Genomic DNA, 26,334 nt, shown 5'->3' with positions numbered 1-26,334 from the left:
CCACGATTCTCTAAACGTGAGAGTAGTTCACGCGAGCCGTAAAGGCGGCGTAGTCGATTTCGTCGAAGTTGAAAACGTATTCCCCGATGGTGTTGACCGACAGCAGCACCGAGGTCACCATGAAGGCCTTGATCATCAGCCCCGGGATGAGCTGCGAACGTGGGAGGCACATTTTAACCACATTGCTAGGTATACATACGTATTGCGATGAATATATGACTATGCATTCACCGAATGCATATATGATGTAACTAAATTTATTTTAGTTTTACAGTTTGGTGGGGTAAGAAAACAAAAGCCGAATTGTGCAGGCAATGAGAAATGAAAGCGATAGCAACAAATGGGAATGGTATACGAAGTAAGGCTACCTCCATTAGGATCCGATCTGGCCTAACTCTACAAAACGCTGGCGTAAGGGAATACGAAAGCTCCAGGGAGCGAAGCGGTTTTCGTGCTATCTGTTGCTTCAACGTGAAACGGTGACAGCACACCACGTGCAAGGCTATGAGCCGTCTACTGATGTCTGTCGAGATAGCGCGTGCGACTGCGCCCTTTTAATCAAAGTTCGCAGTTGCTGTCCGAGCAACGCACCCTCCCCCCTCCACTGGCACCCCTTCATGCTTCTTGGCACGACGGGGCCGGCCGGCGCGTTTCATCTCTGCTTGAGCCGCGCCCGTCTGCAGCCCTCGCAAGCCTTCATTCGCGTATAGAACATACGACGCGTGAGGCGATGTTATCGATTTGGTGTTTATACTGAACATGACGCCGACGGCAACGGTGACGGCAAAAATGCGCCTCGAGTGTCCATAATTGCTATCGCAATAAAAAAAAGGGGAAGTGGCCAGATACCGCGCTGTCTTGTCGCTTCCCTGTCTTCGTGTATACGTCTTTTGGTGATATTTCGTTATAGCATATGGCGCAATAGAGGTGAGTGTCACTACCAAGTCGGCGATGCTGATCTCGGCGTAGGAGACCACGACAGTGATGGCCGTGCAGGAGACGGGCGTCACCAGGGACGTGCTCGAGGCCACCGCCACAGGAATCGCGAGGTATAGCGGGTGCGTATTGCTCTGCTTCGCCTGCAGGGGGAAGGCAGCGGAGGTGACAGGTTATTCATGAATGAACCCGAACACAAAAACGAAAATGCGGACTGACGGATGAACGGATCTCTGCGTTTGGTCAATCAATCAATCAATCAATCAATCAATCAATCAATCAATCAATCAATCAATCAATCAATCAATCAATCAATCAATCAATCAATCAATCAATCAATCAATCAATTCTTGCAGTTTACAGCACGCATCAGTGACACTGTACATGAGCGCTTTTGCATGCAAGTTAAACCAACACTCTAATTGTTCAAAAGGTTGTGTCTTTCGTGACATTGCCTGGTGAACAAACTTTAAAAGCAGCTTGAAGCGGAAGCAATCAGATAAATACGTAAGCGAGGATCGGTATAGCTCACTGGTCACGGTTGCCACTTTACTGATGTCTGGAGTTTTACATGCCGAAACCACGACATGATGATGAGGCACGCTGTGGTGGTGAAGCTCCGGAAATAAACGACCATCTGGTGTCCCCTAACGTGCACTCACACCGCGCAGTACACGGGCCTCTAGCAGGCCAGTAGCCAGGGGGAGGGGGGGGCTAGGGGCCCCCCTGAAATTTTGGTGAAGTAGGTGTTTTTACCAAAAATAAATAATGAAAATAGGTGTTTTTTCAAATAGTCAAGGTTTTCAGCAAGTGCCCCCCCCACCTCTGAAAAAAATTCTTGGCTACGGGCCTGGCCTCTAGTATTTCGCCTCCATCGAAGTGCGACCGCCGCGGCTGGGGTTGAACCTGGCACCTTTGGGTAAGCAACAGAGCCCCTTATACCACCGCGGCGTTTTATTGCGATAACAATTATATGGACCCTCTCGACTGGTTTTTGCCGTCGGCGTCGCCGTCATGTCCCGTACATATATATATATATATATATATATATATATATATATATATATATATATATATATATATATATATATATAAAGCCACAAAGAAAAATAATTCAGAAATACTTTCCCACGCGCGGTATCGAACGGGCGACCTCTCGCTCCGCAGCGCGGCGCGGCGTTAGACGGCTAGGCCACGAAGAGTACCGCCTTTCAGGAGAACTTGCGTTTGGCCTAGTTGGTGCTTACTGTTTGACATTTTGACCGCACAAAAAAGACGAGGACAGAGGGAGGTACGACCCGTGTCGTCCGTGTCGCCCGTGTTGTCGTACCTCCCTCTGTCCTCGTCTTTTTTGTGCGGTCAAAATGTCAAACAGTACCGTCTTTCAGCATGCTAACGGCGAGCTATTTATCTACACCGTTTACTTCAGCGTGCTTTCTTGCTCACTAGCGAGATGACGCGAAGTGCGCCAGCGGCGCGCTTTAAAGGTCATCGCCCCGCTCGTAGCGTTGCGCGCGCGCGCGCCTCCATGCACTTTTTATATTGCCGGTTGTACCACCGCGGCGGTATTAAAGTTTAATGCAGTATATATTGGATTCGCGTGTAGTATGTACTTCACAAGCCGAATACTCTCATGTCCCTCTACACGTCGGGTCAGTGTAAGGGGCAGATAGCGATCGAGGTCGTGGCATCAGTACACGCCATGCGAGTACAGCGTGCACATACCAGAGTCACCGCCATGGGTACGAGCATGGACGCCGTTGTGGTGCTGCTGACGACTTCGGTGAGCAAGGCAGCAGTGCAGGTGAGGATCAACTGGATGGTCACCGGATCCATGTTGTTCATCTGACGTATCGCGTCGCTCGCCAGCGCCGAGAAGCCCGACACCTGAGAGCAAACGATTCTTCAAAGGTCATCGCACGACAGACAAAGCCAAAAATGTAACTTTGTTTGTTGTGTGAACGCTGAAAGCTTTCTATAACGAATTCCAACCAACTCGCCCGGTTTTATACACTTCGAAATTACCTCACTTCACGTATATACGAAAAGTAGAAAACGAAAAACATTTTATCCCCTTAGAATAACAGAGAGCTGAGCTAGTTGGTAAGTATTCATTCCAAAAAGACAGGGCGTGCAAACACGGACACAAGAAAGAAGTCAGGACACCACAAACGCCGACTAACAACTGAAGAGACGCACAACGGCTGAAAAGAAAGAAGGCACGAAAACTTATCTGCGCATGCCCATGCAACAGGCGAGCCTATAAATCCGGCACGCGTGGTGGTCTACGTGGAAGATAACTGTTAAGGCATTTGATTTCATCTTTATGCAAGTTAATCGACGGTTGGCTCACGCATGCACTACCACTATTCTCGATATGCCATGCTTCAATCATCAGGCGCGTTTCTTCATTTCTATGCCGGTACAACACTGCGCATTCATCAAATTTTGGCGTGCACTTACAATCTCGACAATGTAAAGACAGATTAGAAGGTGAGCCTCCTGTAAGCGATCTCTTATGTTCCAACAATCTCTGGTTGATGCATCGGCCCGTCTGTCCTACGTAGAAGCGGCCGCAGCTGAAAGGAATCTTATACACCACACTCGTACGGCAATCAGTGAATTTGTTGGTGTGTTTTACGAAACAAATATCGGTCCGCTTCTTGTCTTTTACTCCCTCATTCTTCCTCTGCACAGCAGCACAAATCTTACCTAGCTTATTGGCAGCCGTGAAAACAACATTAACGCCGTATCTAGTTCCTACTTTCTTTAGCCTGTGAGAAAGCGATGGTTGCAGAAAGCGATAGGAAGAAACGTGTCGTAGGTATACCGTACATTCATCGCGTATCTCACAGGCTAAAGAAAGTAGGAACTAGATACGGCGTTAATGTTGTTTTCACGGCTGCCAATAAGCTAGGTAAGATTTGTGCTGCTGTGCAGAGGAAGAATGAGGGAGTAAAAGACAAGAAGCGGACCGATATTTGTTTCGTAAAACACACCAACAAATTCACTGATTGCCGTACGAGTGTGGTGTATAAGATTCCTTTCAGCTGCGGCCGCTTCTACGTAGGACAGACGGGCCGATGCATCAACCAGAGATTGTTGGAACATAAGAGATCGCTTACAGGAGGCTCACCTTCTAATCTGTCTTTACATTGTCGAGATTGTAAGTGCACGCCAAAATTTGATGAATGCGCAGTGTTGTACCGGCATAGAAATGAAGAAACGCGCCTGATGATTGAAGCATGGCATATCGAGAATAGTGGTAGTGCATGCGTGAGCCAACCGTCGATTAACTTGCATAAAGATGAAATCAAATGCCTTAACAGTTATCTTCCACGTAGACCACCACGCGTGCCGGATTTATAGGCTCGCCTGTTGCATGGGCATGCGCAGATAAGTTTTCGTGCCTTCTTTCTTTTCAGCCGTTGTGCGTCTCTTCAGTTGTTAGTCGGCGTTTGTGGTGTCCTGACTTCTTTCTTGTGTCCGTGTTTGCACGCCCTGTCTTTTTGGAATGAATTTTATCCCCTCCTTTGTCACTTGAAGTCACAAGAAAATCCATACTTCGGAACTCCCAGCAAAAAAGAAGTCCCTGTTCCCGTAAAAATTCTTCCTGGCTCGTGATTAGGACCCGGGACAGTCGCTCCACAATCCAAGTTAACTAGGATATACTGCAACGCGAAGGCGAATTAATGGGCAAATCGAAGTACTACACGGACGCTGAACACTGCAAATCAATTCTGCGCAAGCTCGCGAGGTGCAGCTATCTTCAATGTGAATATAACCGCTAAGTGCGGTTACCATCATGTGGGAACAGCTGGATGACATTTTTCCCACCTTTCATAAACCTTGTGGTCCTGCGGAGGACTGATGTGTCATGTTCAGCTGCCGCATTCGGGAATTCATGCCCGCGCATTCAATCGTTTGAATCTGTCTGTCTCGGAAGAAAAGCTTCGTACCCTGGACGCGATCAGCATGCTGTGCACGCAGCCGTACACGATGAGCACACCCCAGGGCATGCTGGAAGCGACGCGGCTCCAGCTTGCCAGCCTGCCACCTGCGTAAGCATCGTTGGGTGGCGCTTCTCGCCAGAACAGCAGCTTTCCGGGCAGCGAGAACAGGGCCACGAACAGCGCCTCGCCCAGCAACAGGCTCGTAGGGGCGCTGCGATCAATTTAAGTTTCTGTTTGAAGCCGGGATGGGAGTATTGCGGTCTAAGATGTACTGAGCCAAGTACGAAGCAATAGACACACTATGCGGGGCTTGTGGAGAGTAGGAGGAAACGGCTGAACACCTCATACTTTTTTGTAAAGGGCTTCACCCAACAGTCCAAGGCAATGGGGCTGAATTTTTCAAAGCATTGGGGTTCAGGGACAGTGAATGCAAAATAGACTTTAAGCAGGTAGAATTAACTGAGAGGAGGTTATCTGATTGGTGGCTAAATTCAAGTCAGAAGTGAAATTTAGTCTTTCACTATGTAGAGTTAGTACCTAATTATAAGTTGCGTCTAGGTGGCGTGAGCTGCTGCCCAATCAAAAAGGTACAGCCCTATACATCCATTCAGCCATGTAGCTTTGTCCCCAGCGAACGCTCGTGTTTAAACCTTAAAAAAAAAATGAAACCATATCTTTGCAAGTCACGTGCCATGACCTCATCAGTAGGTGCTGTTCTTGACATTGTCGAATTCTGCCACGTTGTTGAATTCACCGTCTTGTCAGCTTTGAGTGGGGCAGAGGCCTGCTGAGATCTCTCGATGGGTTCAAAATAGGGCCATTATACAGACTTCGACAATATGAAGAAATTTGTCGACGCCGAAGACAGCACCCTAGCCGCCGCGGTGATACAGTGGCTAAGGTACTTGGCTGGTGACCCCGAAAGTCGCGGGTTCGATCCTGATCGCGGTGGTCGCATTTCGATCAAGGCCAAATGCTACAGAAACCCGTGTACTTCGATCTACGTTCACATAAAAGAACCCCAGGTGGTCGAAATTTCCGGAGCCCTTTACTACGGCGTGCCTCGTAATCGTATCGTGGCGTTCTCTTTTGAATGTGCTAACCGTTTGTCTACACGCTCGATGTAAGACGCGGATCGGGGCCTCCGCGATCAGCGACGGCGCGCTGCCGGAGTTTATGCCGGATGTAACGCCTCATTGGGTCGGACTTAGATTTTGACAGAGTTACAGAGTAAGACGTATCGGCGTACTTAAAGAGGTTATCAAACACAGCAAGTCATCTGCTAAAATGATTCTAAGGGGATATTGTTTCGAAGCACGACATACGTTATCCTGAAAATGGTAGTACTGGTGAATACGGGCCACATGAAGGCACATGTACACACAGACGGAAGCGCGCCTAGCCAGAAACCAGCCTTGCTAGAAGCGCTTTCGTTTGTGCGTCCGTGTGCCTTCCTGTTGTCCGTGTCTACAAGAGCTACCATTTTACAGCAGAGCTGTTATGCTCGAGGGTTGCCGTGTGTCGTAGATAGAAAATTATCATCATCATGAACCGTCACGCGCTCATTCACCACCCAAGGACTGTACAGATGGTTAACAAGAAAAGCTGAAACGGGTGGCCCCTAATAGCCATGTATAGTATTGCATAGTAAGGGGCAGGAAAGAGAGGGGTGAGAGGGTAAAAGCCTAGCCAAGCCAGGAACAGCTATAGGTGCCCGCCAACTTTGTTGTGACCCAGCCTGACGCGACTTAGTGCAAGCTGGACTAAATTTTTTTCAGAATACTTTTCTAACTCGCCGAAATAATTGACATTCGTTAGAAGGGGGATTGATCGAGGGATCGTTTCTTTTGTTAGACACAAACCTGATGAAACCAACAGCTTCACTTGTCTGTTGGTTTCATCACCAACAAGTTCGGAGGCATGGTTACGGCGATGGTTTCGCCTACAAGTGGCGCAAGAGTTGCGCGGGAGCAGAGCAAGGCGAGTGCGACCGTGCTTACTGCAGCATCTTGTCTTCCGTCAGAGTCTCCTCGGGAGCGAAGAGGATCTTGCTGCCGCACCAAGCCAGCGTGATGAACAGGATCAGACAATCTCGGAAACTGCAAGTTGGACCGCAAGTGGAAAAAAATAAAAATCAGCGTGTGTAACTCATTGGTGATGCAGTACAGAATGCCTCAGCATAAAGCGGAAATACGTATAACATTACGGTATCTGCAAGAAAGTTTTTGTTCTCCTTTCTCTCTTCCATTCACTGTCTTCGAAGGTGGGAAAACATTGAGTGAGAGCTTGCATGCAAATTCAAATACATATCAGCGTATGTTCTAGGGGTTACAAATGCAACATGAGCGCAAGGTACACTGTAGCGAGCGAGCGAGCGAGCAAGCAAGCAAGCAAGCAAGCAAGCAAGCAAGCAAGCAAGCAAGCAAGCAAGCAAGCAAGCAAACAAACAAACAAAGAAACAAACAAGCAAGCAAGCAAGCAAGCAAGGACGTCGACAGAAAATACATAGTGACGTGTGTTTTTTGCTGTATACAGCGTGCGTGATGGTATATAAGTTATAGCCAGTCAGTCTATCTCGTTGAACGATATTAATGAGAAGAATGAAGTGGATCCGACGAGCTTTATAATTATTACAAACTATGTAAAGATAATAGACAACTCCACTTAAGTGGTTATCGTCATTATATGGTTATGGTTAAGAACAGAAATGTGATGCTCTTATTGTCGCCACATTTCCAATCTTAGATCGTCAAGTTAAATAAATTTTCGCGTCTAGAGGGACGTCCTCTTTTTTATATCCTAACCTTATCGCGGGGAAACGGAATCCTACCAAAGGCATAAATTGGGTTTGCGCAATGTCCGCAGGGTGAGATAAGAAAGATAAGAAAAAGCCGATTTCGCCATAGAGAATTATATATCTTGGGAGCGAGGCTAATAGCAAGGATGAACTAATAATTCCTGGAATTTTACGTGGCAAAACCACGGTATGATTATAAGGCACACCGTGGTGGGGCACTCGGTACTAATTTCGACCTGCAGTGGTTTTTTTAACTTGATATAATTTACTATTTGCCATTTGCGTGCAAGTTTGGAGACGGGCATGCCGAACGGTGTCCTGGTGCACCGTCATAGCAGTAAGTCCAACGGCTTGCCTGAAATTGCTGATCTCGTAGTACTTGTGCTTGAGTACGTGGCTGATGGCGTATCTGGCGTCCTCGTCCTCATCGGCATCGCTGCGAGAGGCGAACGCTGAGATGAGATGTCTGCCGTAGCGGATGTGCACACCGTATAGAGATATCGTGTTCGTCTTAGAACTCAGATATACTCTGAATTCGATGCAACTCCATTAAAAGGGGGGGCTAATGTCAAACACTTACGTAGGCTTTCACCGAAAAGTGTTTTTTTTTTAGTGCTGCATTGCCGTTGATTTCGCCATCTTAGGTTCATCGACGGAAGAGAATATTATGGTGAAGGGGCAACAGTTATTCAGGTGCGGCGGCCGAACCGCATGGTAACACCATTTTTAGGCTTGAGTGGTATGCCCTTGTCACTGGGGTGCACGTAACACGCGGTTCGGCCGCCGCACGTGCGTGTGCGGTAACTATAGGCGTACGAAGGGTTCTCCATTTGGGGAGCCTCGTTTCGTGGAGTGCTGAAGAGATAAAGAGTCGCAAGTGGATGCATAAATGAAAATGAAGCACTGACGTGCTTCTCTCGGTGGACTGCCTTTGGTCCACGGCTTTGGAATGCAACATCAGGGAGTCATATGGGTCGCTATTTTCGAGGTAAATCTGAATGGCCATAACCCTGTACCTTAAACGATGGCGGGACAGGTCCAACTGAATAAAGGCACGGGGGCCGACTTGGCGCCACCTTTCAGATCATTGGGAGGGTGTGGGGGATCTTCTAGATCTAGTGTCTAGTTATCGCTTTTCACGTTGTTGCGAATAGTCTCTTTTCTGCAAGAGCACGAGCGGCCACTCAACCGCAGAGCATTTTCAGAAAAAAAGTTTCCCGGAACATCGGCATAATATTTATTTCTTCCCGCATCGTGTTACATGACCCAGTTCTATTACGAAGAAATAATAAAAAAGCCGATTTAATTGTTCCGATGTGCACTTTTGGTGTGACCTTATGTTCATTATTCTTTTATTTCTTCGAGGATTGGAGGGAGGGTAAAGAAGTAAAGATGGAGGTCTGTTTATGAATTAAAAAAAAAAAAACACTTTAGCGCACAGCCCCTCAGCTTGCTTGCACGTTTCTTTACCGGTCGTTGCGCAGGAACACCATTTATTCTTGTACAAATATATCTTCCGCTGTTTGAGCAGGTGTTTAAACATGCTCTGAAGTACACGGCCCGCCGACCATATATTTCATCACCGGTCCCTCCGCCTTTAGAGATTTTCTCTCGGTTCCTATGCTCGAGAGTGTACTTTAAAATGACCCGCATGTTCGTGAAGCCTCCGCTTTGGTTTACTGTTAAAACTAAGATGTATAATGAATGAATCATGGCTGTCAGAGGTCCCATGCTATAGGACTGTCGGGGGCTCTACATTCTAGATTCTAGATTATAGATTGAAAGTCTCTGAGCGCGGAGAACGCGAGTACAAATGAACGCATACATGCAGGACACAGAGACGCTTGTGTGTACAGTTCACCTTCACTTTAAAACTCGTCTTTGCGCTCGACCACCTTCAGTCAAGATACGTTAACATGACCACATAGTCACCCTTGCTTATATATTCTCGTGTACATTTTTCTATCCCCCACCATGAGCTATTGTGCCGTTTCACTGAGGTAGGACAAGATTGCTTTTCCAGGCGAAAGCCCTAAGTGGCTATGTTGGCGCTCCCGACCGCGAGACTTGCGCGAGACTTCGCGTACGGTCTCGAAAGATCTCGCCAAAAACCCAACGTGATGTTTTGCTGGACCCAATAAAAGTTATTCACTCATTCACTCAACCTACGTGACGTTGTCCGGGCGATGACATCACATCGTCCCGTCATCACACGACATCGTTGCTTGATCAAACATGGCCGATCACGGAGGCAGTGCAAAGCGACTGGAGGTGCAGAAAGCTTGCAACGCTTCCGATCCCGCAGGCAGTGCAAGAGAACGTTAGGTGCACAAAGCTTTCGGATGGCTTTCTCCTTCCAGTCGTCTTAGTAGAATTCACGAGGGACTGTATGAATTGTGAGAAGTAATAAATAGGGGGGCTCACTAGCGTTCCAGATATCCCATCATGAGAAGGCTCCAGGCGAAGGCCACTGCGCTGGCGGCTACCGGTAGGGTGACCAGCAGCCACCGCGTCGTGGTCAGCTCCTTGCGGTCGCTGTTGCTGCAGCGTTGGGAAGGCTAACGTTGAACCCGGAACGAAATTCTTCGAAGTTGGCGTATTTATACGCGAACATTATTTAGTCTGGTGCCGATTTCTTCTACATGTTAATTTAGCACAAAAAGAACAATAGAAAAAAAAAACGGACAACCACAGAGGAGACGACAGGAGCACGTGACAGGCGCTACCAGTCCTGATGTTACGTCACAGCCACGAACAAAGAATCCTGTTGAACCGCTTGACATGTTGCCACGACGGTGGCAACATGCCGTGGCAACGTGTCAAGCCGCTGAGGAGGATTCTTCCTTCGGAATTGTTATGTAACATTCATCTCTTGCTGGACTCGTAGCACCTGTAACGTGCTGTCGTCGTCTTCTCCATGGTGTTCTTTTTTTGTGTGTGTGCTAATTTATCTAACTAAACACCATTACGCCAATTAGGACGAGTTCGTAGCACATTTTTATTTTCTACAAGCGTTGAGGCTCGTCAGAAAATTCAGAATCCCCCAAAATTGACGTGTTCTTGCATACGCTTTCTTATTCGCTTATAGTATTAGCTGCAGCGAATATGTAGGAAAGAAAAAAAAGAACATTTAATAAACGCATGTAGTTTTTGTTGATAAAGCGTCGCAGCGAGAAGTACACTACACACGATCGTTGTACGTGTTGTTTAACGAGGATAGTAATCTGAAGCGTCATGCTCAAGTTTGTGTTCCCTGGGTGTCTTGTACTGAATGCTCTGAGTACCATGCCGAAGCCACAGAAGGTGACGAGTATCCGCCTCAGATGTAGAGAGCTACGCGTATTGCGATACAAATTGGGTCACTGTAGCTGTCTCGGACAAAAAACTGGAGGCCACCATAATCCTTGACTTAGGCGCCTGGTAGTGTCATGCGCACCTCGGCGTTCGTGTTCCGTCACGTATTATTTGAGTTAACCGTGTTTCGTCGCGCTGGCGAAGCGGATCTCGGAGGCCACGTAGAAAGGAGTGCGCGGTTGAGATCTGCTCCGCCAGGTGCCGCAACGATCCCACCTCCTCGCAAGAAAACCGTCTACTCTTCCAGCGAACTAATCCAATGAATTTTCATTAATTATCCTGACAGTGAATTTGCCCTTACTTAAGTAAACTTATGCGTCGATATCATATTGTCAAGTGGTCGTGACGTTGACGAAGGCAGCAGCCGGCGTATTCAAGACGAAACTCTCAACTTGGGCGAACTTGTGCGCGGAAAATGAAAAGTCAAGGTGCACGCAATTTACGCTGTACACCGATAGCGGCGAACAGAGAGTCGGCCGTCGGTAATCAGATCATCGGCGGAACGCATCGTCTTTTAAAAGGCAGTCATCGAACCTTCCAGCGTTATCGCTGGTGCTCGCGTAATCTCTCGAATAAACTTGACTATTCGCGTCCTGTGCGTAATCTTAACAGAATGATCTCAAACAATCGCGAAGCTTCTCGAACATTGTGGCACGGTTTGCGTCGAGCGTTGTTAACAGTCAATGCAGGTGAAACCAGAAAAACGAGGCAATAAACACGCGTGGCAATATACATCCAATATAACTCGGAACTTTAACTAGAACTATCGATTTCGTACCAGTTTTATTTTTTTAGGAGCGCTCCTTAAGCCCGCACCCCGCCGTCGAAGCTCCCCGCCGCATCACCGCTCCCCACCCGCCCCACCCTACCGCCTTCATGAAAGCCAATTTCTAAGGAGCTTCGCTCATCGGTTGTATTCGTACACGGAACAACTGCTAGTTTTTTGAAGACTTTTTCTGAACATTCGGAAACCGGAAGTGATCGACCGGAAGTGCATGGAAGAGAAACAAGAGTGGCACTTCGTGTTTTTGCCACTAAAAAAAAACCTTATTTTTGCCTATTCTTGAGATTATGCCGACGTCAAATGAGTTTGATGAGCGTACACTCACTTGTCGTAGTACTTGCTCAGAACGATGTTACTGTAGTTGCTGTGGAAGCTGGTGATGGAACCGACGCTCGCGGTGAGCGCGATACCAATGAGGAGATCCTTTTGAATGGTGGTGTATCTCCTGTAAGAAACGGAGAACACGGGGTTGACGATGTTGAGCTTGGGGCGGTGATCCGTTGGCTTTAAAGGAGTACTGACAATTTTGAGATACCGCAAAAGGGACATTTTTCGTTTCCTTGGTATGCTCTTCCAAAGACCGGAGTCAGAAAACACGTACAAAATATTTTGCTTTGATCTTAAAATTTTTGTCGCTGAGCATCTGCAAGCCAGCCCCACCACAATGGTCATTATCCCGACGAGCCAATCAATCAATCAATCAATCAATCAATCAATCAATCAATCAATCAATCAATCAATCAATCAATCAATCAATCAATCAATCAATCAATCAATCAATCAATCAATCAATCAATCAAGCGATTAATTAATTAATTTATTTATTAATTGAATGATTGAATGATTGATTGATTGATTGATTGATTGATTGATTGACAGTTTCACTGAGATCGTAAACTCTGCGTAATGCATGCAGCCCAAATCGCATTAATCACTGTCGGGGTCGCTGGACAACAATTCATTTATCGTTGTTTACGTTCCTCACGAGCACATGACAGATCTGCCGATAGTACGTCGCGAGTTGCTGTCTCCCCGTGACGTCACGCTGCAATGACACATCACTGAGAAGCCACCCCCTCGATATCGAAACCGAAAGTCTTTTTTTAGGGTGGTGGTATTAAAAATATATTCGATGCATTCCCAGGCACCACAATACTCTTTTTAGGGTTTTCGACACCAGTGTTTTTATTTAGGCAACAATCCGAAAATATTTAAAATTCGTGTCAGTACTCCTTTATCAATTCTGATAGCTTCAGCGGAAGACAAGCCAAGACCATACTGCGATCGATTTGTAAACGCGAGCATGCACGTCTTTTGTGGCATGCGAACATTAAAGGGCCCCTAAACCACCTAGAGGTCGAAATATAGTTGTGGCGTTGCAGCTGTACACGAGTCTACAGCGAACGCTGGCGGAGTTGCACGCGTTTTCTCGTTTCGCTCTTTCCTTCACTGTTGCTCGCGACGTCACCTAGTCATACAGGTGACGTCGTGACGGCTATTGTCGATAGAGGAAAGGCACGGGGAGGAGCACGCGAGCCTCTGTTGGTGGTTTAGGGGCCCTTTAACATAAATACTTTCTCGTGCAAAGCAAGCGAGTAAGTAAATAGCGTTGAAATGATCGAACGTGATTCAACGCCTTCTTGGAGTCATCGAGACGTGAAGTTAATTTCCGACCCGTCAACATTGTTGAAAGCTTGGGCGTCACCCATTCAATCACTCTGCTTGTTTGTCCGCCACGGTGGTACAGTGGTTACGGCGCTCGGCTGCTGACCCGAAAGTCGCGAGTTGGATGCCGGCCGCGTTGTTCGCATTTCGATGAAGATGAAATTATCGAGGCCCGCGCACGGTTAAGTACGCTAAGTTTTCGCAGCCCTACACTACGCCTTGCCTCATAATCATATCGTGCTTTTGGCCCGTAAAACCCCACATATTATTACTATTAACTGTGCTCATTTGAAGATAATGTCGTTAATTGTGTTAAGTGCAGCAATATCCGCTTTGAAAACAGCACCGTTTTGTATATTTAGCTCGGTTAACTGTAGTATATTTTCCCACTGCAACAAAGTGCCTGCTTTTCGGCAACTTTAATGCATTATGTGTCTTATCATCACGCGCTACTATCTTTTAAACCTCGCCTAATTTTCATTGTTCTCACGGCCGCATCCGTTATTCTACACGAACGAGTCGGATGCACATACATAAGACAGCATCACTTGGCCTGGATGAGCGCCTTCTTTCTTCACAATATCGTCACTTCCATTCTCTGTGCAACGCGGTTCGTGTGAAAATTTTTCTTGTGGTGCATCTGCGTAGCGCAGACGCAACATCATAACGCATAGAGAGAATACCAGCTGTACGACAGTATGAACGGGTAGCACAAGAAAATGAAGCATTATAGTCGGGGAACCGCTGCTATACATTAGCGCTAGCTTCTACATTTTTGTATTGGTTGTTTGCCATATACTTTGCCTAGAGCGAAAACATATGAACGACAACTTTCTTGACTGGATTACTCTTACTCTTTCTCCCAGGCAATCCGCTCTTGGAGGTAGCTGCTGTCCACGTACGTGCTCGTGGTGAATCTCCGTTCTGCGTGAATAGGGGGAGGAATGAAATAGCACAGTTATAATGAAAAAATATTTAGCCCTAGTACACGATACGTGCACCGCCAGTTTCATATCAGAGCGTTGGGTAGCTGCGGTTCACGCGTGTTCTCAACCACCTGATGGCAGTTTTTTTCGCTGACGGGGCTCTGAATCGTGACTACACAAGTTCGCTAAAGGATGATCGCACCGTTATTCAGTCATACTACGGTCCGTCAAATGAAACTAGTATGACTAACCTAATCTAACTTAATCTAACTTAACGTAACCTAACCAGCCGTTTTATTGCCCAGCAGACTTTTTAACTGCGACATTAAGTTACGCTTAACGTAGCCTAACTAACGCAGCCTCCGCGATGCAGGGGTTATAAATGCGATTGGCTGTTATGCTTAACGTACGCACTGGTTCCTAAAGGTTAAACAAGCCCAGAACTTGTCCCTGGGCGAATTGGTGCGTATGTTTGCTAAACAAGTTATTTCTAGCGCAATGCTTGAAACACGAAGAAAGGACAGAGAAAAGAGACAGAGGATCGCTTCCTCTCTCTATTTTCTCTGTCCTTTCTTCATGCTTCAAGCATTGCTCCAGAAATAATATGTTTAGCAAACTACTCAAATTAGCCCCCTTATTGCCGGTGGGCTTTTGTTTGCTACAGCGACAATTCAACTGACCCAGCGGGCAGCAAAAGACATCGGAGCCATGGACTGAGGGTCACCAGTGCATAATCTCCGACTTCTTTAGACCAGTAATGTTTATTGAATGAATGAATTAGTTATGCTTAGTGTTTGCACAGGTTCGTGAAGCCCTACTTAGCCTCACCAGCCTCCTCATTACCCTGCTTTGATGTGCGACAGAAAGCCGGTGTTAGCGAAGGTTTAGTGAATAACCACGCGCTTGCGAACGGGCCCTTACTGATGAACTCCCGGATGCCGCCGAATATGGAGCTCTTCTTGCGACTGATCGGCTTCTTCGGCTCGATCGCGCCGGCGACCACGCTGAGGTCTTCCTCACCCGGCCGCAACGTCTTGCCGCGTTCGTAGATGGAGATCTTGCGGTCGCGCATGCTGGCCTTCCGCGGCTCCAGGTCTGGCGACGAGCCGTCGAGCGCGCTTCGCGACGGTGTCGCCGCTAGTGACGATCTGCTCCTAGCCTGCAGCGGCACGGAGGCGCTGTCCACGTTCAGGTTCACGTGGATGGTGCCTCGCCGCTTGGCCTTCTCGACGCTCGAGCTGGCTGGACTCTTGTTGGCCGACGCCTGTTGCCGCTCCTGCGTCTGCGGTGGACTTTGGTCCGTCAGCGCCGCAGAGCGCGCTGTGGTGGTAACGGAGCTATTGTCCGAGAACGCTTTCGGGCTGCAGGGCACGTTGGCTACCACGGAAACGCGGTCCTACCGACGGCTGCGGCGTGCTCGAACTAGCGCTCGAGGTGCCGGCGGCTTTCGTCGACGTCTTCGTCTTTGAAGGAGTCGCTCGCCCTGCAGCCGCCGTTTCAAAGGCATCAGAACGATGAAAGGAAAAAGGCAGACGCGATATAGAGTTCCCTCCGCCATAATCACTGCTGTAGTTCAGTGTGCCACCGAAACGATGTGTATAGGTCACAGATCTTAGCGCTTGTGGCTTAACGCTGGTATACGTCTTGAGACGTTCGCGAGACGTTACCTGGCACGTTAGCTATCACGTTACGTTACCTGACACGTCTCCCAGTTTGCATATTTAAATCGTTATATTTTGTTGGGAGGATCAAGTTTTGCAAAGTCACAATGCAGCTTAGAACAAGGAAAGCGCGGAAAGCTTGAAACTAGATTGAAACCAGAAGCTCGTATACAGAATGTGTGTCGCGTGTTCTTGTCTCTGTCCCTTGTTCCTTCACTTGTGAGGCTAATTGCGGGATACTAAGTCAGCCGACTACTGCGTACTTCTCAGATGGACGAAGATTAAATTCAGACATTGGCGTAGCAACGGAGAAGAGGGGGGGGTGTTAAACATTCCCGAAATTTTTAAATATTACATACGTGTATACATGTGCACACGTACAAACACACGCACGAACCTGCATACAGGTGGTTGCAACCCTCCCCACCCTTACCCCCCTCTCGAAAAAATTTCTGGCTACGCTCCTGAAGTGCAGATCTGTGTACTACATGTCCGTCATTCCGGTACTCCGGCTGAATCACCAATCCTGCATTTTTTTGAAGTGCTATATAGCGCCACAATCTCCCCTTGTAAAATTTGTGAACAACTGAGCTCAAACTGTGGGCAACTCGAACTCAAACACCTTGCAACCCAGCACTGCGTCAAAATATATCCAGAATATTGACAGCTTTTTTTTTAATGGCGGAGACAATGGCGGAGACATACCATGATGGAGAAATCTTCATATTTCAGTACTGTAGTGAGGTAAACTCGTTGGCGCATAACCAAGGGGTTTAAGAGTTTTGATATCTATTTCATCCCTTTCATGTAAATATTTGCGTTTATAGTCAATCACGAACTAAAATCACGCGCTGGCATAACATTTTTGGAATTAGAGAACACTCCGCGACATTGCTCCCAATGTTGAAGTAAGGACAGGTAGTGGCCCCATAATCAACTATTACATGTTTGATTTTTGTTTAACGTAGTACGGAGGTGAATGTTAGTGTTACTGCGACCAATGCGTAGTTTATGAGTGGCCTTATTTAGCTCAGCGTGATGGGTGACTAAACGTTCACTGCGTGCCATATACGCAAAATATTTGGGGCATTGGTCTGTCTGTTTACCGTATTACCGCGCTACCGCGAAATTACTACCGCGTACCTGCGAAATTACCAGCCACTCTCCTGTCTGCGCTACAGGAGGACGGCTGGCATCTCGTAGGGGCACAATTGTGGAATCCTCTTTTTTTCCCCCTCACTTGTCCAATCCGTGCGGGCAGCACCCGCTGAAAAGATCGGACGCCTCACTAAGGCTCAAAGTGAGGCCCACTTAAATGGGACTTTTGACTGAAAGAAAAAGGAATGAAAGGCCTGTTCAGTTCTGGCTTAGCCGCTCTCGACAAGGAGCGATACAGTGTACATATAGTAGGCTCATCTTGGCGTTTCACCATCTTAGTGTTTGTTGAGCACCGTATTCTCGGAGAAGAGAATGGTTCTTTAGTGAAGGCTACAGAAGCTGGCCTGGAGAACGTCCTAGCAAGCTGTTCAAGGCTGAACGCGACATTGCCTTCGTTACGGAAAAAAAAAAGATATTGGCAAAAAATGTTCTGCTCTGCGAGATCAGAATTTTTGTTTTGCTGTCGCGCCTGTGTTTAGATAAAATGTAGTCAACATCGGCGGCGCTTGGAATTGAACGCAGTGCCTCCCGCACGCTCTAAGCATTTGGTGGCGGAAAACTACATGGAACACACGGAATGACAAATGTTTACATTAACAACGAAACTTAAGAGAAGGTAGAGGTTCAGAATGTGACAACTTGTTACAAACAACAGAACGTAGAGAGGACTAATACAGGCCTTGGTGGCGCATTCGTAGATGCCGCTCCTAGCATCCATCCATCCATCCATACACCTCTGCGGTACATGTTTATAGACTATATATGCGATGCGTATGCGCACCTCCTTTCTTCTTCTCTTCTCCTCCTCCGATGGATTGTCGATCGCCACGGAGAAAGCACGCGGCTCGGGCATCGCCACGGGCTCCACCATGATGCTGTACCCTTCGTCGTCATCGGTACTCAATAGAGCAGCTGCCCATTCCAGATAAAAAGAAGAAAAAAGAAAGAAAAATGTCAGAGCATGCGGCAGCCGGCTGTTTATTATTGCCACGTGAGTTTCAATGGCTTTCGATACGCTGCTTTACAATCACGTTTCAGCTGTCGCGAGATAATGCAGTACTCGCTATACCAGATAATGATAAAAAAACTTTTAATGTTGTACCCATGATATTCTTGCACTTGTATGACACACAATGCTTGCGTATAGCAAACCAGTGGAAGTGATTGGGAGCAATTTCTATTCTATTCTGTTTGGAGCAAAATGTTGGGGATTTAGAATATTGTATGTAATCGACTGTGGGAGATAGGTGTCCTTAATTGCGTTTAACGGACGTAATGGCACCATCTGGGTTAATGTACTGTTAAGACAACTCTGTGCGGAATGTACAGTTTTGGTAAACTTTGAGGTCCCTTATGTATAAACTTATGGACTGTGTGGATGTACACAGTCCGCTAGGACCTGGTTGTTGACCTCCATCCACCTCCATCGTACGCGAACGGAGCGAGCGTAAGTCCGCGCGAGCGCACACACGCCTAAAGGCGCGTTTATAGCCGACGTGCTCTGCGCGCGGGCGGGTGCCGGTTGCGCCCAGTCACGCTACGCTGCGCCCACCGAAATGCCGTCTCGTTTATGCATGGTCCAATGCGTACGTGCACCGCGAGGAACGTGATGTCGATAGGTGCTAACACGATAATAATATTTCAACGTAAAATAATTTCCAAAAGAAAGAGCCCGTTTCGCTATCAGTATGCAGCTTAATAACAATATGAGTGCAACCTCTCCAGAGTCCAACCTCTCCTGCCGTGTTTCGATACTGCTCACAAAGTTGAGCGAACTTTCTTTTCAACCCAATAGCAGGAACTTTTGAACGCAAATGCCACGCGCGCATTCTTCAGGTTTTGTCACCCTTGTCAGACGTTTTTGATATTTAAAAAGGAAGGCCGATAAAAATTGAACACTATACGATCATATTAAACGTTAAATGCAAAAGAGTGGTATGAAAGGTAGCAGCTGTACATATTCCACAGCATTGTCTCGAATACGGTGAAGTCTTTCCAGAGCTTCTTGACAGAGAGAAAAGAAAGAAAGATATACATAGAATATATATATGCGAAGAAAGAAAGAAAGAGAAAGACACGAAGAAAGATATATATGTACATATATAGATATATACATATGCAAAGAAGAAAGAAAGAAAGAAAGAAAGAAAGAAGGAAAGAAACGGACAGTGTGCTTACAATCTGCGCTCGTACAAAAGTGTGGTCCAGAATGCACGTATACCTCTCGAACTTCTCGATGGAAACCTGTCCCGATGCTCGACGACGGGCCTGCTCATTCGAGATGCGGCTGAGGCGATCTTCGCTCTTCGTCCTCCTGTTGCTCATGAGGCCCCTGCCGCCCGAGAAACGGCGCCGGAACTTTTGCGCGTAGGCCTGCGCATGTGGGGTGCAAATAGAGATACACGGAACTTATTCGCACAAGAGTTGGCACGTTGTTTGCGTAGCATGAGACATGCTAGGCTCATTTAATCTGTAACATCCATTTTGTTTTTACGTGATTAAGTTCTTGTGTATGTGCAATATGCTGCGTAAATATAGTGAGAGGCAGGCATCGCGAACGATCCTAACGAACCTTTACGGATTAGCAACCGTGTCCTCCAAGCTCCTTACAGAGGCAGTGTTTATCAATGTATCTGGTTTTTTTTTTTTCATTAAAAAATATTCTATATAAAGTACTTGTACGCTTGTTGCAGAATAAAATTTCAATTTAAATTTCAATTAGTAGCGGTGTATTTAAAGGAATGTGCATTTTTAACGTTCGTCATATGTAGTCCGTAATACCAATCAATCGATCGATCAATCAATCAATCAATCAATCAATCAATCAATCAATCAATCAATCAATCAATCAATCAATCAATCAATCAATCAATCAATCAATCAATCAATCAATCAATCAATCAATCAATCAATCAATCAACATAAGCTTGAAATGTGATTATGCCCATGATGACAGTCTGCCATGAAGCGCGAGAGCCTTATCATACCTTGAACTGCTCCTCTCGGATGACGTCATTCTGGATCTCAGCCATGGCGCACTCGACGGTGTAGACCATGAGCACGGCGGTGAGGCTGGCACCGAGCACCTGCGTCAGCACCAGCGTGCAGCCCAGGAAGCCGAGCATGAGCGAGCGCACCCTGGTGCCGAAGCACTGGAGCAGCGCGAACGAGGCGCGCGTGTACAGGCTGGTGCCGTGTCGGAGGGCCAGGGCGAAGCTCAGGCCCAGGAACAGCGACAGCACGGGCTCCTGCGTGCGTGCGCGCGGTCGTGGGCGGCGGTGAAGGGTCGTCACGGGAACGGCCGGCGGAAGGCACATGCATAGGCGTGCGCAGGGTTCCCCATTAGGGGGGGCGAAGGTTCATCGCAGCGCCCCCCCCTACTAAGTCAATGTATGGGGCAGCTTTTGCGCCCCCCCCCCCCTCTTAGGTGTCTAGAAGGGTCAATGTAAGGGGTAGATTTTGCGCCCCCCCCCTCTTGGGTGATTAGGGGGGGCAACCGCCCCCCCCTGCCCCCCCTGTGCGCACGCCTATGGGCACATGCATATATGACGAAATCAACGATACCGCAGGAATTCATTTCGACAGTCTATAAACAACGTTTATCGTGTAATGTTAGTCAAAATCAAGAAGAAGAAATGGGCATGGGCCGCGTATATAGCGAGAAGGCTAGATAACTGCCGGTCATTAAGAGTAACATGTTACTCTTAATGATCGGCTGCAGAGTAGATTCTCTTAGAATCTACTCTGCAGAGTAGATTCTAAGAGAATGCAAGCGAGCGCAGGGGAGGCAGAAAGCTAGGCGGGCAGGTGATATTGAGAAGTTGGCGTGTGTAACGTCGCCGCAGCAAGCACAGGACCGGGTTGATTGGCGAAACATGGGAGAGGCACTTGCCCTTCGGTGGGCTTGGTCAGGCTGACGATGACGGCAATGATATTTATTTGTATGCAACATCTGAGCTTTCGAACAACTGAGATAGGGCGGTAAATGATCGCCACAACCTAGTTAACCTAATTTTTCAGCTATACCTGATTAACGGTGGTCGAAAAATAGATGTACTCGTGGTCAACATTTCGGTAAGTGGGCTTGTATTAGGCTTTTCTTGGTTTCGCCGTACGACAAGCGCCCTTTCAGATAACGTCCGCACAAGGCGGCAGTTACCCGACTGATAATTATTTGTCGTGTTCGTTACCAATCCATGCTCTTTTTTTTTTTATCGAAACTTGATTTTCTCTGCTGTGCAGCGATTTATCGTTAATACACCTTGGACAACTCTACATAGGTTTCACTTGTGTGTATTGGGTTAAGAGAAATATTGCCGTGGTCATCCGTTCAGTTTGAAAATGTCAACCAATCGTATCGGCAGATTTTTTTAAGGACACTATCAGTGCATAGTGAAAGAGCATGACGTCCGCTGTTGTTCCATTGCATACAGCATGCTGTAAGTAGAACAATAAACATGGCGAAGTAGTTCTGCAGAACCCCGCAAGGTGGAGGAAGGGCTGTAAAGTTGTCACGCATCCATTTGCAGCACAAAAGTTCAAGGAAATCCGTACTGATTTCTCGGAAAGAAGAGCTTATTAGCTGGCGAAAAATTCGATCTGCTCCGGAGTTCGAACCCGGGACAACGCCTTTCCTGGGCAGCTGGTCTGCCGCTTGAGTTAACCTTAAGGCTAGCAGTTGACAGCACTGCGGCGAATCAATCGACAACGCGAAGCACGTGAATACTATGTAGCTGAAATTAAGAGTCCATGTGCTCGGAGTGGTCAGGTGATGTGCCCTCGCTTGTCGTTTGCTAGCCTTGTGGTTATCCCAATTGGCAAAGCACCCGCCCCCGTAAGGTGTTGGTCCTATGTTCTAACGTCGGACCAGGATGAATTTTTCATCAACTAACAATAGTTGTACAGGAGACGTCATGAATCACTGTTAGACGTACTTTCCCGAATCCCGCACCAGACCCATGCATAACGAATACACACCGCACTGGGCATTATGTTGTTCTCGTCTAAGGCCTGCGGTGCACGCTGCTTTGTACAACGCACACCTTTGGCATGCTACACTCACCGAAACGTAACCGCTGGCCACGTCTCCCGGCGGCATGACGTTGAAGAAGGGCAGCAGCAGGAGCGGCAGCAGTGAGGTGGCCACGAAGGGCATGCTCTCGAACACCCAGTACACGGCCATCAGGCAGGAGCAGAACGCGAAGCGCATCGCGTTCTGCCGAGAGAAGCGAGAACTCTCAAGCCTGCGTACACTACGTCACAATGACTCACAGGGTCCTTTATGCATTCGCCTAAAACGACTCGAAGGAGAAAGCCATCTTATTCTTTTTTTTTATCAGTCGATGTATTGGTCCTCCCCAGGCCCCCTCAGACCGCTTTCTGTACCTAACGTGGTTTTGCATCGCCTCCAGGATCGGAGGCATTGCAAGTTTTCTGCACCACACCTGGTTTTGCACAGCCTCCGTGATCGGCACACCTTTGACCAAACGACGATGTCATGAGATGACGTCATCATGTGATGTCGCAGTGACTTCACAAATTTTGGTGCTCTGCGATGCCTGATGACGTCATATGGTGACGTCAACACGTGAAGATGATTTTTTGCAACACTCGTGTTGACGCCGATGGTCCATTTTCGCGATTGATGAGGCATCTTAGGCTTTCGCCTTAATAAATGAAGCTCTGAGATTGGCATGGTAATGCTACGATCCGATAGTGAGGCCCGCATTAATGGAGAGTTTCGGATCGACTCTAGCCAGCTGTATATAGTTCGTAAACGTGCACCGGAATCTAAGTTAGCTAGTGTTTTCACATTTTCCCGTTGTTTCCACTCGACAGAAATGCGGCCACCGTAGCCGGGAGCCGAGCCAACGTCTTTGAACTTAGCAGCGCGACACCATACCTGCTAAGCTAACACGGTGGGTCTTCAACTCAAACGATTTAAAATTGCAAAGCAATAAAGTGAACAATTAGAGGAGATCTCATCCGATAGCGAAGTTGATTCGTAGTATGAATCAAGAACGTTAACCGACAAGGCGTTGCCAAAGTGGTCGGCGTTACGGGCGACATTACGAAGCACTTATACATCGTTAATTAGATACTGCATATAACTGCGTAATAATAAGGTATAGTAGCCATTAATAAGTATAGTTTCAGAATGTGCGCTTAATCTGCAGACTGTACTGAAGTTCAACCGTTAAGTGCAACTCAGACAGAGTAAAAAGGAATGGAAGAAAGGGGTAGATAGGATGGACAAGACGACTGTGGAAGTGCTCACCGTGTCCTCTTGTCCTCCCTGTGCACCCCTTTTGTAACGACACTAGCAACGAGTGACACTCTCGTTTCTGTGCCAAGAATATCCGGTCGAGCACTTGCTTTCGATTTTGACGAATATTCACCGAGGATGTCCTAAGAGATAGAAATCGACGGTTCTGTTACAAGTTAAGGGATATATTGGATACATAAGAAATCGGAGCATAAGTTTACATAAGGGCCAAATGACTGTCAGTATAAGGGCCAGCTACGCACTACTTGTGCGAAGACTGTGGAAACAGCAAAGCTGCTGGCTTTCCCCTCCTCCTTTCCCTCCACCTCAGCCTCACTTCCCTTTCCCACCCCCTTGCTATAATGCTATACTATACTACACATGGCTATGCTATGCTATATTTCTCTTTCTCTGTGTTTCCTTCTCTCCCTCTGTTTCTCTTTCTTTCTCTCATTCTGTCTTTCTCTTTCTCTCAATGTTTTTCTCGTTTTCTCGCCCACAGTAACGCAATCGTATGGTTCCCATAGATCCTTGTTCTGCTAGCGTGCCTGGATAGCCGAGGTGTTACGACGCTCAGCCTTCGGGCCGTGGATACCCGTGTTCGAATCCCTCTTCGTTTTAATTTCCTTCAATTTCTTTCTTCTCCTCCTTCTCTCCTCTTCTCTCCCCCCTCCTTTCCTTCCTGTAATGCGTTGCTAGGTGACGCATGGTGACGTCATCACTCAGCGAGGTTTTTCAGCGTGCGATCCACGGCCATCCTCCGGCTTAAACAGCTTCGCTGTTAATAACCAAAATCAATTGATTGATTTCATTGAAATGTTTTGAGCAGCTCTGGTCGTTGCGGAACCTGGCGGCGCAGATCTCAACCACGCGCTTCTTTCTACGTGGCCTCAGAGATCCGCTTCGGCAGCGCGCGAAACTCAAGCTTATCCCAAAGAATAGACAAGGGCACACGAACGCCGACGTGCGAGTGCAATTACCAGACACCTAAGGTCGCCTCCAGAATTTTTTTTTTCGCCTTTTACTCGGAGTTGCACTAAACGCTTAAACGCCCTGCTACACCGACCAGCCCAAAATGCTAGACTCTTGTCCATTGTGCTATCTAATAGTTTAACCGACTGCTCTCACCTGGTTGTCGGCCAGCACGAGCATTGGCGACAGAAACACGGGTGCCACGTAGCTGCAGAGTATCCGGTTAGGAATGCGCCGCTTTCGAAAGTCGGTAGACTCTGGATACGTGAGCATGGCGACCGTGGCTGTCTCGGTAGAAGGTGCTGCTAACCGGCTATACGTTGTTCTTGTTATTCGCCTAGACTCTGTGGAACCGGTTATACGCTCGCCGCAACTGAAAGCTTCTTCTTCTGCTTCTCCTCGAGCTTGGACAAAACTCGTGCGCACGCGGCGATGCATGCCCAAGATATGATGATGATAACCGAACAGGGAACGTGAACGACAAACTCTGGTGATTTCCAACTCCGTGGTCCGTCGTTTCGAATCCAGATATAGGATCTCGGTGTCATTCTTGTTCTACCTATTTCATTCTATTTACTTATTAGATGCGAAGTATCTTAAGGCGGAGCTCAATCCGGTGGTGGTGGTGTGCGGCGTGACCACCCTTACTGCGCATGCGCATACCCTCTCCACTTTCCCTCTCCCCTTTCCCTCTCCACATTCTCTCCCCACTTTCCCTCTCCCCTTCCCCTCTCCACTTTCCATCTCCCCTTCCCCTCCACTTTCCCTCTCCCCTCCCTCTCCCCTCCCCCCCTTTCCACTCTTCCTCTGAAACGGGGGCTAGACATGCCGAAATTCTCTCCTGCGCAACGCCGCGATGAGCTCGAGCGCATGCGCGTCCCCTCCGCTTCTCTCTCCTCTCCCACGCTGCCCCCCTCTCGCCCGCCTGTCGACCGCGTTCCCCGCTCGCCCTGCGAGAATTAACGGCCAGACTAGATGGAAGATACGACGCGCGTAGCGTCCCTCTTCGCGTTCCACGACGCGAGGTCGGTAGCATGCCCAACGAACGCCAACGGAACGCGATCGTGCAAGTGCTCCGGCTTCGCATCGCCTCATGGTCCCCTTTAGCGGGACATGGTGTAATTTTTTTAGGAGCTTGCTCCTTATGCTCGGGGCTTGTCCATCGCCGTAGCCGGCCTTGTCCATCGGCGTAGCCGCTAGCTTGGCGTAACACAGGTAAAGTATAACCACCTCAGCGCACGCTCGCGCGAAAGAGAAGTCTTCTTCCTCATGTTCTTCGAGCGCCTTGATGATGCTATTAACGCAGGCAAAACCACATATAGCATAGCAAACTGTAGCATGCGCACGCTCGCGCGAAAGAGAAGTCTTCTCACTCTTGTTCTTCGAGCGCCTTGATGATGATATTAATGTAGGCAAAACCACATATAGCATAGCCAAATGTAGCATCTCTTTCTTTCGTAGCTCTCTCTTTCGACAGTAGTCAGTCAGTGCGCTTCGATACTAATAACATGAACGAAGAAGACAAGGCGGCGCAGCGGGGGACTCGCAAGCAGGGTGTCGGAACGAAACAAAAACCGGAAACGAAAAACGAAAAAAAACGATATTTTTGACCGGAACGAAAACGTAACCGAAACTTTATCTATTATTTCGTTCCGGAGTGAAACCGAAAATTTTTCAATCGTTTTTCGATTCATGAGAAAACTTCGCAATCCGGAACAACTGAGCTCATGCAATGTGAACATATCTCAGGCAGGAATTCCAAATCAAAGATATGTTGAAATCGTGCGAAAAACGAAAACAGTGGCAACCAGAGATGTTTGTATTAACACAGGTGGACTTTTGCGCGCCTGTCGCCTGTCACGC

The 26,334-nt window shown here is 47.7% G+C and overlaps 1 protein-coding gene across 1 annotated transcript; it reads right to left on the bottom strand.

Annotated features, from left to right (window-relative positions):
• Window positions 1–24,744, bottom strand: LOC119391184 (uncharacterized). The gene is made up of 15 exons (XM_037658858.2): window positions 24,628–24,744; window positions 23,512–23,642; window positions 22,297–22,486; window positions 20,222–20,482; window positions 19,456–19,607; window positions 15,337–15,776; window positions 14,344–14,413; window positions 12,150–12,269; window positions 10,111–10,227; window positions 8,042–8,122; window positions 6,890–6,988; window positions 4,896–5,100; window positions 2,662–2,823; window positions 942–1,079; window positions 1–151 (listed from the first exon to the last, which is right to left on the bottom strand). The coding sequence occupies exons 1-15, from the start codon at window positions 24,742–24,744 to the stop codon at window positions 11–13; spliced, it is 2,424 nt and encodes an 807-aa protein (XP_037514786.2). The 3' UTR covers window positions 1–10.
• Between the last annotated feature and the right edge of the window lie 1,590 nt (window positions 24,745–26,334).

The sequence above is a fragment of the Rhipicephalus sanguineus genome, chromosome 4 (genome assembly GCF_013339695.2).
Source record: "Rhipicephalus sanguineus isolate Rsan-2018 chromosome 4, BIME_Rsan_1.4, whole genome shotgun sequence".
NCBI lineage: Eukaryota > Metazoa > Arthropoda > Arachnida > Ixodida > Ixodidae > Rhipicephalus > Rhipicephalus sanguineus.
The sequence above is the reverse complement of the archived record's forward strand: the minus strand, read 5'-3'. Positions and strand labels throughout refer to the sequence as shown.

What these genes read in the sequence shown, in the direction of transcription:
- LOC119391184 (XM_037658858.2), bottom strand. Translation starts at nt 24,744, where the DNA reads ATGCTCACGTATCCAGAGTCTACCGACTTTCGAAAGCGGCGCATTCCT. An exon ending in CTGAGCAAGTACTACGACAA is followed by an intron (nt 10,228 to 12,149) that starts GTGAGTGTACGC and finishes CCAACGCTGCAG; the next exon opens with CAACAGCGACCGCAAGGAGC. An exon ending in ATGGGATATCTGGAACGCTA is followed by an intron (nt 8,123 to 10,110) that starts GTGAGCCCCCCT and finishes CGCCTCTCGCAG; the next exon opens with CGATGCCGATGAGGACGAGG.